The sequence below is a fragment of the Pyrus communis genome, chromosome 17, assembly GCF_041283825.1.
Source record: "Pyrus communis isolate YQ-2024b chromosome 17, ASM4128382v1, whole genome shotgun sequence".
NCBI lineage: Eukaryota > Viridiplantae > Streptophyta > Magnoliopsida > Rosales > Rosaceae > Pyrus > Pyrus communis.
In genome coordinates, this window is record NC_142581.1 from 12,425,190 (window position 1) to 12,438,457 (window position 13,268).

General features: G+C 37.2%; 1 protein-coding gene across 4 annotated transcripts; it reads right to left on the reverse strand.

Annotated features, from left to right (window-relative positions):
• Nucleotides 1-3,821: 3,821 nt before the first annotated feature.
• Nucleotides 3,822-10,482, reverse strand: LOC137708529 (uncharacterized). Of its 4 annotated transcripts, XM_088689334.1 has the most exons (14): nt 10,178-10,482; nt 9,943-10,005; nt 9,691-9,856; nt 9,473-9,575; nt 8,717-8,806; nt 8,103-8,216; nt 7,422-7,607; nt 6,486-6,614; nt 5,858-6,363; nt 5,275-5,374; nt 5,112-5,171; nt 4,872-4,964; nt 4,654-4,773; nt 3,822-4,544 (listed from the first exon to the last, which is right to left on the reverse strand). In XM_088689334.1, exons 3-14 carry the CDS (start codon nt 9,726-9,728, stop codon nt 4,227-4,229), a joined length of 1,857 nt encoding a protein of 618 aa, XP_088545460.1. In that variant the 5' UTR covers nt 9,729-9,856; nt 9,943-10,005; nt 10,178-10,482; the 3' UTR covers nt 3,822-4,226. The 4 variants fall into 4 exon arrangements, with proteins under 4 accessions (XP_088545460.1, XP_088545463.1, XP_088545461.1 ...); XM_088689337.1 differs by lacking the exon at nt 9,943-10,005 and having other exon boundaries at nt 9,691-9,770; nt 10,178-10,250; XM_088689335.1 differs by lacking the exon at nt 10,178-10,482 and having other exon boundaries at nt 9,943-10,151.
• Nucleotides 10,483-13,268: the final 2,786 nt, after the last annotated feature.

Consider the following 13,268-nt stretch of genomic DNA (forward strand, 5'->3'; position numbering starts at 1 on the left):
TATCCAAGTATTCAACAAGTCTCTTACATTTTATTGACAAAATAAAATGCAAAAAGAAAATTATTCATCTTCTATGTAAGTGAAAGTCGCGACTTAGGCAGGTTTAGACGGGCTAGGCGGACGCCTAAGCGGGTATAGGCGTACTACTTTCATATTTTTCAAATGCCTAGAGACTTATTGAGCCGGTGGCTAGTAACCTAGTGCTGGGACCTAGACGACCTAGTCAGGGATTTTTAAAACACTGGGATGAAATAATCCTGATCATAGGAAAAAAAAAAAGTACATTCAGGTCACATGAGTATACTTGGGATACTTCTCCTAAGTTTGACAAAACCTCCCAATGAGAATTACAAGCATTGTAACTCAAACAATTTTCGCATACCAATTCCTTGAAAAAGCTTCTGAAATGTAAACTTCAGCAGTGACTTCGTGAAGAGATCATCAAGGTTGACTTGGGAACGAACCTGTTTGAATTGAATCATTTGATGCTCTTGTTGTTGTATGCAACAAATGTAGTAAATTTGGGTTACTTCAAAACCTTAGTCTGAGTAGTCTACATGACTATTAAATAAATGTCATGATCTAAAGAAAAAGAATAAAATAATGGGTCACAATATAAGGTGGGTTGTGCCAAAAACATATTGAGGCTCTTGGCCCAACTAGGTTTCCAAACTGCACGTTCAGTAGGCAGCCCAGACCCAATCAATGGCTGACTGTGAAGCAAATGAACCCCCAAGCCCAAATTTAGGCTAGGTTTGATGTGGGTCAAGCAAAGAAGAAGACCCACGGGTTCTCAAGTGGGGTGAGATCAACCCAACAAAGCTGGGTGGGGGTTTCCATTAGGAAATCCAACAACGTTGCTACTAGCGATGGTGATCTCAGGCGGAGAGCAAGCTAAGGTTTGAGAAAAAACCATAGAATCACGACGGTGAAAATTCTCGACTCAGAGTCACAGTGGAAGGGGCAAAACCCTATGAGATTCATTCGAATTTTGCGAAATTCGTCAAATTAGACTGTCGTGGCTTCAAAATCAACGACATGCAGGTCGTCGAAGGTCTGTAAAGTCTCACGCGGTGGGTGGTCAACATCTGCGGGTGTGGATAGTTCAACTGCGGGTTAATGTGGGTTTGAAACTCAAAACTGTTGGATATTCATTGAGAATCTCGTTTCACCATGGAAATTTGAGATTTATGCATCATGGTGAATGTTGCATGCTATCAAGGCTGATTATAATATCGAAATTGAAATCATGTTTTAGAATGTACTTGATTAATGACACTAGGAAGACTTTTGAGTAAGGTTGGTTCGGGTCAGGATCCCAAACCGAAACACAAAGCCCGAATCCCAAACCAACTCCCTTCGGGATAGGATTCTAAAACCCGAAACTAAACCAAAATTTTGGTATTCCCAAAACTGTTTTGGTATTTCGATTCGGGATCGAGAATGGATGCAGTCAGATGATATCAACCTAATTTAAGAAGATTGAATGAATGCAGTCCCCAAATAAAAATTTTCGAATCCCCTAATCCCAAATTTGCAGACAACCCCTAAAAAATCAAACAGTCAAGGATCGAAGAAGTCGTCGATCAAAATTGAAAAGCAGAAAAATACAATCAAGGAGTAACTGAAATTAGGGGATTTTCAAAACAAAAATCCTAATTTTAATTCTAAATCCACAAATTGAAAGTTCAAAACCCTAATCCACAATTTCAGAATCCAAATCGAAATCAAAGGACAATAATTTCATGAAGTTTGGCACCTTTAGATTAGAGAAGCTTCGATTTGGAGGTCGTTGGAGTGGAATCGTGGAAGTCTGGATCTAGAATATGGTGTAGTGGCCGATGACTCAGGCTCGACGGTCGACGTGTTGAATCTGTTGACAGAGGGATGAGGGGGAGAGCAAAGAGTGCAGAGATTCAAGGGATTAGATAGAGTGATGAGTCCGAGTCTGTTGAGATAGGGTGCAGAGAGACTCGAGAGGTTAGAGATAGTGCAGGTCTGTCTGAGTGTGAGAGAGAGAGAGAGAGCACATAGTCATTTGAGAGATAAGAGAAAGGTCTTTTAGCTAACGGTTGAGATTTAATCTCAACCAAATTCAATGCTTACGGTTTATTCAAATATATGTGTGTGTGTGTGTGTGTGTGTGTGTGTGTGTATATCAGTTCGAGATTACCGAACATTTGGCAACCCAAATCCCGGGAACCGGATTCCCTCCGGATCTAAAGGAACTGAACCCAAAGATCAAATGATCTGGGCCATTGAAATTTGATCCAACGGCTACAATTATTATAACTTTTAGAGAGGCCCCCTGTTTGTAGCCGTTGGATCAAATTTCAATGGCCCGGATCATTTGATCCTTAGGCTCAGGTTTTTTGAGTCCGGAGGGGATCCAGTTCCCAATTCCAGTACCGAAGTCTCTAGATTTTTTCGGTCGAGTTCAGGTAATTAAGGATTTTTTTTCCAGCCCTACTTGTGAGCTTGGTTGTAGAAGATCCTTCTCCAAATCTATAACTCAACATCAGGAGCATGTTGATAACATGTTGTAAGCCTATTTTAGTAAGAAAATAGGGAGAAGGTGTGGCACATAGAGAGTTTAGAAATTTCCGTGGTGTTCTTTCTCACCACTCTTATCTTTACTTATAATAAACATGGCATGCTTCCTTGCCTACAAGTAATACAAGGTCCACTAGGAAAGGTCTATAACACAATTCTATATGCAATTTAATATTTATACAATCACATTCCTAATTAAATTAGAACTACAACAAATTTAACTTTTTTATAATTTTAATTTATATTTTCTGTCCAAAATAGGCATTTCACATCTCCTTAAAACTTGTCCATTAAAGAGATTTACGATCAACAAAAAGTACAAAATGCCTTTCCCAAGACCGTTTGCATCGAGTTATTATCATTAATAGCCAAAATTTAACACTTAATTTCAAAAATGTCAATTTTTATCAAAACTTTCAAATATATCAAAAAATTCATTTAAATAGACACAAACACCCTCATAATTTAACCCAATTACACCCAAAACCTAAAGAGGGAGCAGAAAACAGTGGAGCCGCACACCAATTGCCAAGCAAACTTCCAAATTCAAAGGTTGTCTTCTCGAAATTACCATGGATACAATTTTATCAAGCGATGCTTTGCTTCTCTCTCTCAAAATTCCTATTTTTTTTTTTTTCAATTGTAATTATTTTTACTGATAATATACTCTTACTCAAGATCATTGATTCTCCTTTTATAAAGTCAATTCCATCTCAAGACATCAAACACTATTTTGATTTGAGCAACACCCATGAAGAACTTTTCATCTGATAAACAAATCCATATCCTTTTCACAATTTTGGCTCAACTGTAATTTGTATTTTAACCGTTCTTAAAAATAAATAAGAATATTATGAATCCTACATGGTTCTGGGTTTTTTTTTTTTCCGCATGAAGTTCTTCCCTGGATAGTAGAACAATGGCTTTGCATTCAATGACACAACACAGATAGCAGCTTCTGCAGTTGAGGGTCAAATTTTGAGGGTATTTGGGTACTTTTGCATGAGTGTTCTGTCATATTTGAAGTTTTTTAAAAAACCTGACATTTATGAAAATGGGGGGTCAAGTTTTGGCTATTAACGATAAAATCTCGTTTGCATCTCCCATCGAACCTCTTCTGAAGGACGGAGGAGCTTATTTGACGGACAAATACATGTGCATAAGAATGGCATGAAAAAACATATGAAATCATCTCCTTGAATCATCATCACCCTATCAAAATTCCAACTTAGCTTCCATCCTCAAACATCTTAAGCAAACCTGGGAAGTTGTGTCTTAACGCATCACATAACATTGTAAACCAACTCTACACAAGAACTTGAACATCCAAAATCCCTCTCAAGGCTTATGATTCATATGTAACGTGGGAACCGGATGTATTACATTTAAGCAATGAACACTCGTGCAGCCGATTATAACCATCTCTTATTTTTGCAATCGTAGAATACAAGCAAACACAGACGTTAGTCACCTACAAACGTTGTATCTCAACTCCTGTTAACTTATCCATGAACAAAATGTACAGCACCCCATTGAGGGTATGTATGAGGTATCTGAGGTGAAAGACCCTAACTGCCACCGTATTGTCAACTAATCCGATCTTTTATACCATCACACCATTTAGGGCGTCAAGCTAATCCGAGGTATTTAACTAGCAGTAGAGTATAACCAGATCATAAAGGAATTTTGTCAGGCAGGAAGAGGTACCGGAAGTGCGAATCAAATGGAAGAATCCCACAGTTGCGTGAACCAAGCAGTTTTTGTCGCCTCTGTGATATGCATTGTTCAACAAAGGCAGCTTGGTGGGGCGGAAGGTAATGTGATATCCACACAGCTAAATTTGAATCATCCACAATGCCCTTGGCAAAGCAGTGCACCATTTTTGGAACCAACAACCTCCCCCTGCTGCTAACCCCAACCGAAGCTCGAACAAAATCACGCTGGGCTTCCTGAAGCTCTTCCCTCACATTTTTAGCAGTGTAGATTCTTACCTGCATTTATGTACTTCATGTCAAAACATAAAAATACAGCTCGAGTCCTCAACTTCCAAGAGGAAACAAAAATTAATCCTTCAGCACACAGAAGAAGTGTAAAGATTACCGCTGGTGAAGAGTACATTCCACAGCTCAAAGCAAATGTTGCAAGTGGTTCATAGGTATCGATTGCAGACTTCCGTTGCTCATCTGACACCTTCAGCTTGTGAAGGGCAAGAAGCAAAGCCTGATATTTTTCACTACAATTGTCAGTCAGGGAATGAAATATATTAATGGACTAAAATCAAAATTAGTTCACAGCTATCATTAGGCAAAAGTTCATACAATTTGTGGTCTATGGAGTGGTGGCTTCATCTTCAGAATTGCATACTCAATAGCAGCTGCACTGAAAGAATGACCGCCGACAGTATAAGCTGCCTGCAAAAGTACGACACCAATCAATACACTTGGCTGGTAATTCTTTGTCAAGTAGTAAATGCAACCAAAATTCAGCATTATTTTTCCACTGTCATCCAGAACTTAAGAAATGCAAAATTATAGAGAGAACTATCAAAGAAATCAGACCTTTTGCATCAAAGAGAAGAGCTTCAAGTCACTTCTAGGGACTCCATAAGCCAAGTAAGCCTGTTCACAGTAGTAAACATTTAACTCCACAAGTTTTGCATGGATGCTTTGCAAAGTTGACCAATGCTATACTACACGTTTAAGAAAAATGAAGGAAACTTACATGCATAATCAGTGCATTGTACAAGTTAATCCAGAAAGCTAGCTTCTCATTGTAACTCAGATGGATAGGGTTTACTTTTGCCAATTGCTCGACAAGTACTCTGTTCAGTTTCGCGAAAAAAGAAAGGAAGAAAAGAAAAGGTTTTGTGATGAGCTTTATATTCAAACAACAATTTTAGAAATTCCAAGACAAACGGTAAGAATTTAAACGTGCAACGGTAGTTTATACTTGTCTGACCTATTTTACAAAATGATAGGCTTAGATGCCCACATCAAGTGCAAGTAAACTCTTTTGGAATTACGAACCAACATATTTATTACTTCATATTTACATGTAAACTCTTTTGAGAGTTATATGGAATCTATCAACAACTTCGGTATTGTTCCGAATTAAGACTTTATCCAATCGAAGGGAAAACAACAAAGTAAAGAAAAAGGCACAATGAGTTAAAGGCTGCAAAATTCCTAGAAGATTTTTTGAATTCAGACTGTTTGTAGTATATTTTATATTTTTCACAAGAGAATTTTCTTGATGCACAACATCAAGTATAGTTTGCCAAAGAGAGACAAAACAAGAGTATTACCTGAACCTCCTCAAGGCCCCTGCAGCATATTCTAATTGCTTCTTCCCAACTGACATCCAAGAAACTTCAGTCGCTAATCCATAGTTCCCAATGTCTGCCCAACTCAGTTTTCCACGAACTTTGTAGGGATCACAGGCATTCTCTGAAGCTAATACTTCAGAGTTACTCTGTATATCAACCTGTGGGCTCTGCACCCATGATGAGATCATCGACCGTTCAGATGATGACCACCAAGAGGAATTGGAAAGATGTCCACGGGGAGACATAGACAAGCATTGGTTCTCTTGTGCTGAAGATTTTGATGGGGTAGCTGCATCAGCCAAAGATATGAATATATTTTTCATACATCTAACCATCTCCTCTGACAGTTGGTTTGGATGATCCCAAAGGCCCTTGGGGGGCATCCCTTTAGGAAGCTTCCCGAACTCAGCAGGTTGAAAAGATTCAGAATCCATCTTCCTAGACATTTTCGTATCATGGTGAATTGCAATGGAGTCCACTGCATTCTGATGATGAGTCAAAAGAAAAAATGTTATCCCATGGGTTACAGCTTAAGCTTGCTGAACATTACTCCGCAAATAATCAATCAAGAGAGGGCAAAATCTGAGCATGAAAAACTAACAGATACCTCAGTTACCGACTGTAAAGATGTTCCGCCATCTGATTGTTGATCCCTTGGCTCCTGACATGAATCATCTTCAGAGGAATGATGTAATTTACGATTGGAGTACTCTGAAGTCCTCAAAGAAGATGAAATCTGGATGAGATTAAAAGAAGTTAAATACACTACAACAAATTTGGTAAAGACGATATGTTATGCCATCACTTATTACTGCAGGTTACCAACTGCCTGAAACAAAAAGTTTCTAAAGGGTGTTCGATCACCCAGATATTGTTGAAAAGTAAATTGCTTACTAATTTCTTGTTAGTAAATGATTTACTTATTCAATTTACCTCTGTCCTATTGTATAACTGTTTTCTGTTGTGATAACTTGTGCTCATATGCCAAGTGTAGGGTCTTAGATCAGTTTTCATTTTCAATGGCTCACATGCCTTGTAAGTGCCATGTGTCATAATCGCAATGGCTCATGTATTTGAATGGCTGTGAAGACTGATGTAAGAAAATGATCTATCTGAATGAAATGCATCATTCTGCAACGGTTAGAATGTTGCAGGGATTATTCCATTTCTCACCCTAGCTTTTCACTCTCTCTCTGCATTCTGTTGCTCCCTTCGTAATCCAAGAGTTCATCAATGAAAGACTACTCAAATCTCAACAGATATATCTTGTAGAAAAAAATTTTGGTGCTTAAAAAAAATGAACCTGCAAATGGCCCATAGAGTTCACCTTTTCAAACCATCATTTCAGGAATTGGAAATAGCTCTACCTTTTACTTATCTTATTAGAACAAAATCTATAAAATAGTAAAAACCGTTTCGAGACATTGACATCAGCAACATTGTCAGTTTTCACTCTACTTTCAAGACACTAAAAAATATTGAAACAATTTAAGAAGACATCAAAAGAAAACAACGGCATGGAATAATGACAAAAACAGCATACCATTAGTTTCATAATGTCAGTGGAGTGAGGAGACATGGACTGAGGAGATGGATGCCTCAGACGATATTCAGCAAGCCTTCGTTCATTTCTTTCTTGACTAAGTTGGAATTGCAAAGCAACCAACTCTTGTTCAAGTTTTGAAACTGTAACCTCCAGGGCAGAAATATTGCTCAGGAGCTCTTGAGCCTGTAGAAATGGGACAGAAGACTACATCACTACCTAAAATCCCAATTTGAAACCTGGATGATAGTTAATATGGGAACAGAGGTGGAATATGGAAAAGAGTAGTTAAAAAAAGAGTTCGAACTCAAGGGAAAACAAACGCAAGGTTCAACTTAATGGGTTACAATCTTTCAAACATTCAGTGTAAATCCTAAACGCACAAAAGCCGTGCCATAGTATGGAATATGAGTTTGATGTTGCCCCTTTCCAATACACTGCTTTCGTGACAATCTTGGGGACCTTATAGAAGTTATCAGAGCCATGACTAGGCAGCAGACAAATCAATAGTATATAGAATAGAGGAAATGTGGTTTGCATTAAACTAGCCTGAACTCCATGATCGAAATGTCTCACAGAAGTTAATTTAGAACTATCACAAGGATGCCCAGATAATGATTTATGAAGGGATGAAGTTAATTATGAAAACAAAATAAACAAAACAGGATAAAAGAAACATACATAGAAAGGGAGGCATGACGGACTGGAAAATTTAACAGCATTTTTCTCAATTGCATTTTCCAGGATAGTATGCAGCTCTACTTCTTGTTGCAGCTGCAGTTGCAACCCTTGTACCTGTAGTGGAAGCACTTACATAGGTCAATTGTAATTTGTGACAATGACAAATATGTCCTTTAATAAACATATATATTAGCTCTTTAGACTCTGTTGCAAGAGTTTTGAACAATGAGATGGTCCCTAGCATGTCCCAGGAAATGTCTATACCATTATACTGGAACTATGGCATGTTCTCTAGCATAACCCAAACTAGGAATTTAGCAAGATTTGAACAGATGCCATTTACTGTGGTTAAAAATAAATCCCTTGAGATCAAAACGGACATAGAGAATGGATGATGAAGCATCCAGGAAATGACAAGCAAATTTACAGCATGCTCTCTGGTTGACAATGTTATACCAATGGCTGCTAAGTCAGAAGTATTATTGAAAGTTGAAAGGAAATTTTTTGTTAACTACTACAATCCCCCAACTTTTGGAAAGAAAGAAGATGCATACGTATAGTATTACAGACACACAAATAGTTGCTTCTTGTTTTCAGGTAAGAAGGAAACTTACATCCTGTTCAAGCTGGAATCTGTAATGGTAAGTATCACTACTTTTAGAGCACGACCCAAATCTTCCAATACCTTCATCGGGATTGGTCGCCTAAAGATAAACAAATTATCAAAATTACAATCAATAGGAAGTGACTTAACCACCACATAAACAACAGACTTTTTTGACCCGAATGAATTCATAAGTTGTAAAGATTTCAATATATACTTTGTTTGTGCAAAGATTTCAATTTATATTACAAAGCTAACCTGGGAGTGTTATCATTCTTAAAGACAGGGAACTGTAATGTAGGAAATAATGAACTCTGGATTTGTGCAATTCGATACTTTGTTCCTAAATGTACGAAATAATCTATTTGATTCCAAAATGCAGCATTGGATCAGAAAAACAATAAATTTGAAGGCATTTGCAATCAAACCTATCTAGAAAATGAATTTAAGAGACGAAAATATATTTTCCTTGCATAATCAAGCATCTCCTAGTCTAAATGTTTACTGTTGGGCTGGTTCCTAAGTATTTTCGTTACTAACATAATATTGAACTTAATTCACAGATTCAATAAAGATCATAAAATTATACTATTAACAATCATTGAAACATGAATATGAAACAAGTGACTTCAACCATAGAGCATAAGTCGAAGGGAAAAGGAGAAAATGAGGTGGGGAATCTAACAGCATAAATTCAACTACTATAGTTTTCGAAAAGGTCTAAATTTGCTGAAGCACAAATCAAGTTTATGGAAGATTTTCTTACCTGTGAAAATGAGCTCTCACTCTGAACCTCTTTTGCAGAATATGACTGAATTTCCGAATTACTAGTGATGCTAGAATGCGAATATATACAAAACGAAACGCTTCTGGAAATTGCAACCAAACAAAACAAGAAATCATTATCAATGAAATATCTTAAAGACCCACTTCATATACCAAAAAACCGTAGAGTAACAACGAAGAACATGAATGCACACTCACTGGCTCAAGGCAGTTGGCACGAACGGTGAGTCACACATCTTGCGATCATGGAGTTTGGATTTTACCACTTAAAGCACATCCTGAAATCACCAAAAACAGATTGGTTTCTGGTACTAGAAGCTATGCCTTCCCAGTTCCCACACATACAAACAAGCATCACAACATCCTGCAAATCCCACTTCAAATGTAATACACCTGTCTTTTTTTTCCAATTTTTAATGAAGAGTTTCAGGATGTTTTGTGGAAGACAACCTCAGAATATCTCAGAAACAAGCGTGAATGAGATGTATAGATTAGAAACAAGGCACTGGGCACCTGTGAACCATATGAGGACAAACAAACTCATGAATGCCACAGCTACCAGTCATTTTCAACACAACCATACAAACACTATCAGGACCAGATGCGTTAACCCAAATTCGGTTTCGAATTAATACACAACTACCCCAAATCATTGCAATAATAAAAGGGAAATTTGGTAAACCACCTTCTGCACTTCCATCATACGGCAATCAATTACAAATTTACTGTTCACATTCCATCAAATTCAGGGCTTCCAAAAATAGCAGTCAATTTGGAAAAATCATGACGGTATGATATTCTACAAAAAGGAAAAGGCAGAATGATTAGGTTTTAGATCATCACAGTAAAGGGTTTTTTTGCACAGTGGGTGGTGGTAGGACACCAAATGCAAAAACACAAAATTGCTAAAGAACAAAAGTGGGGGCACTTCCTAAACCCTCGTGGGAGACAAAAGTAATTCCATGGTGAATTAATAGGACTGCAATCGTCAAACCCTCTGAGAGTCTTCCAAAGTTCTTTTGGAGAGGAAATTGGTCGCTTTTTGCCCCCATTACCTTCATTTCCATGGAATTTTAAAAAATAATAAAAAATCTTTTTAATAGAAGCCCTGTAATGGAAGAAAAATCTTTACCGTGGCATCCTAGACTAATAATGCAACAACAAACTCAGCGAGATTTCACTTATATCATAGTCTGACTGAGATTCAAAAGTGCAGGTCAATAAAGGCGAAGGTGTTTACTTTGCCTTGCAAAAGATTCCAATCTATACGTCATGAACTAAATTAGTCAAAGCAATAAGCAGCACAAGATACAAATCCAGAGGACGGATCCCAGTGGTCCCCCATTAGCCCAAAAGACCCTCTCAATTTTTCACAACCGACCTATAAAAAATTAAAAGATCCCTCCTTTTCTGAGTGCTCAGTAAGATTACAAGCACAACAAAACAAGAACATGCAGATGCAAATTGATATCAAAAACCAAAAAATAGGACCGGAAATTAAAAGGGGCTGTTACCTGTTACTTGTTAGCTCAAAAAATAAGGAGAAAAGCAGAAAGATGCATACATATAACCTAGAGCAAGATTTCACCAACTGACCCAAATTTCCTGCAACTGTAAAGACCCCTCTCTCTCTCTCTCTCTCTCTCTCTCTCTAGAACTTCAACCAATTCTCCCTCCTGAAACTCAAAGCTTTGTGCACCTCAAAAGTGACAAGGATGCGGCTGGGCAGATTAAGACTTGATAAGTAACAAGGATTTTGTGCAAATATAGAAACAAAATGTTTGGAGAACAGAGAAAAATACCTCCAAACAGCAAAACACTAAAATAGTAGCTGCCCCTTGACTAACAGTGGAGCCAAGGGTTTGACACTTCGGTTTAATTTGATCTTCCAAAAAATTTGCTTTTTTCAGAAGTGCTTTTGAAATTTGAAATTTCGAGAAGAAACCCAGTTGCCAGAAAACGATGCTGATTATGTTACTGGCCACATGGGTACATGGGCTGGTTGTGTTGAGTGAAATCGCATCCTCCATGTATCTGGAGATGTGTGAAGTAAAAGCATTTGTTTGATACTTGACAGCAGTAACAGATTTGCAGTCACAGTTACCACGGCACCAAGAATATAATAAATAAAAAAACTAATGAAAAATAATTTGAAAATTTAAGTTCTAATGATAAAGATAAAAGTGAATAATATGATTTTATAAAATAAAAGGTAAAGTGAATAATATTATGATTGATTTTTTAATGTAAAAATATGATTTTTCGTTAAAGTGAACAGTACCATAAGCTTTTCGTTAAAGTTTCTCATAATAAAAGGAGGCATGGGCATAATGGGTAATTAAAATTCTCATTTAAAAGTTTTGGGTTGAATTTTTTAAGAGGAAGTGTTATTGGTACTTCAAAAATCTCATTTTACACTTTCATAGGTGTATTTTTCTTTCTAAATATAGAAAATTTGGAGTGTAGAATGAGGAATTTAGAGTGTCAATAACAATTCCCTATTTTTAGTGGTTTTTTTTGTTACACAACATTTTTAATACGACTATTATGGTGAAAAAACTTTCATGGTGAGCTCGGTTAGCAACTGAAGCCCAAATACAAACTTTTGTTAGTCTTCTATTAAACAAACACACTTGACTATAACATGAACGGATCAATTTCGTCATTTCAATCCTAATTACCTTTTTTTTTTTTTGGCCAAAAGGGGGACAACTGGTGGCAAACCATGATTATCTACCATTCTAAGTGTAGAGATGTTATGGGAAATTTCACCATGCCGATGACCACAATTAAGCAGACTCACCAGCTCGAAGCATCAAATCCATAACCTTCCATATTTTTTTGCTTATTGAAGGTCGCAGTCTGCACTCTTACCATTAAACCACTTGTTGTGGTTAATTACATCTTATGTTGATGTGGTGATTGATTCCTTAGAAATTTGGTGGACGGCCCATCTCTTCTCCTCCTTCACTTGGCGATGGATCCCACAGGACAATTGTATCTCCTAGATTTAAACATGTATGTAATTCAGTTTTTTCTTTTTTAATATTAAAATAAGTTTCATTGGTGGAGCAAATTTTTTTATTTTTAGGAAATACACCTTCCTTTTACTAAAATATAAAACGACACCTTCATTTTCGATACAAACACATTCACCATTTAAATACTCAATATTTCAACTTCAAGAACAAAAGGAAGCAACCATCGCCAGGTGATGGAGGAGAAAAAAGAGGTCATCAACCAAATTTTCACGGGATCAATCACCAAATCAAACATAAGATGTAATTTGAATTGAATGATGAATTTGACCCCTCTACATACTTGTCACATGAGTTTGTTTTGCAAAAGATTAACCGAAGTTTGGGTTTGGACTTCAATCGCTAAGAAGACTCACCACAGGAGTTTAGTTAACAATTTTTTCACCACAAGGATCACATTGAAGGTTTTGTGTCACCAAAAGGACCACGAAAAAAATTTGCCATATGTTTTGACTTAAGCATCGTTTGGCAGCTCATATAAGACACCAAATAGTATTAATCATTGCGTCTTCATGTGTAAAATAGCCACCAAATTGGGCAAGGAAATACCCTAGCCGCAAGAGCGCTTTCTCTTTGGTTTTCTAAACATTGCAAACACCCTTGCCACCGGCCTTAGCCTTAGGCTTGGGTGCCTGTGGCTACCCCCTCTCACCTCTTTGTTCTCACTCTTTCCATCCTTCTCCTTTTCCCCTTTTCTTTTTTTCAATTTTCCCCTAAGTTTTATCTCAGATTCCTTAA

What these genes read in the sequence shown, in the direction of transcription:
- LOC137708529 (XM_088689334.1), bottom strand. Translation starts at nt 9,728, where the DNA reads ATGTGTGACTCACCGTTCGTGCCAACTGCCTTGAGCCA. An exon ending in GTGCCAACTGCCTTGAGCCA is followed by an intron (nt 9,576 to 9,690) that starts GTGAGTGTGCAT and finishes TGCAATTTCCAG; the next exon opens with AAGCGTTTCGTTTTGTATAT. An exon ending in GGGGCCTTGAGGAGGTTCAG is followed by an intron (nt 5,375 to 5,857) that starts GTAATACTCTTG and finishes GAAACTGAACAG; the next exon opens with AGTACTTGTCGAGCAATTGG.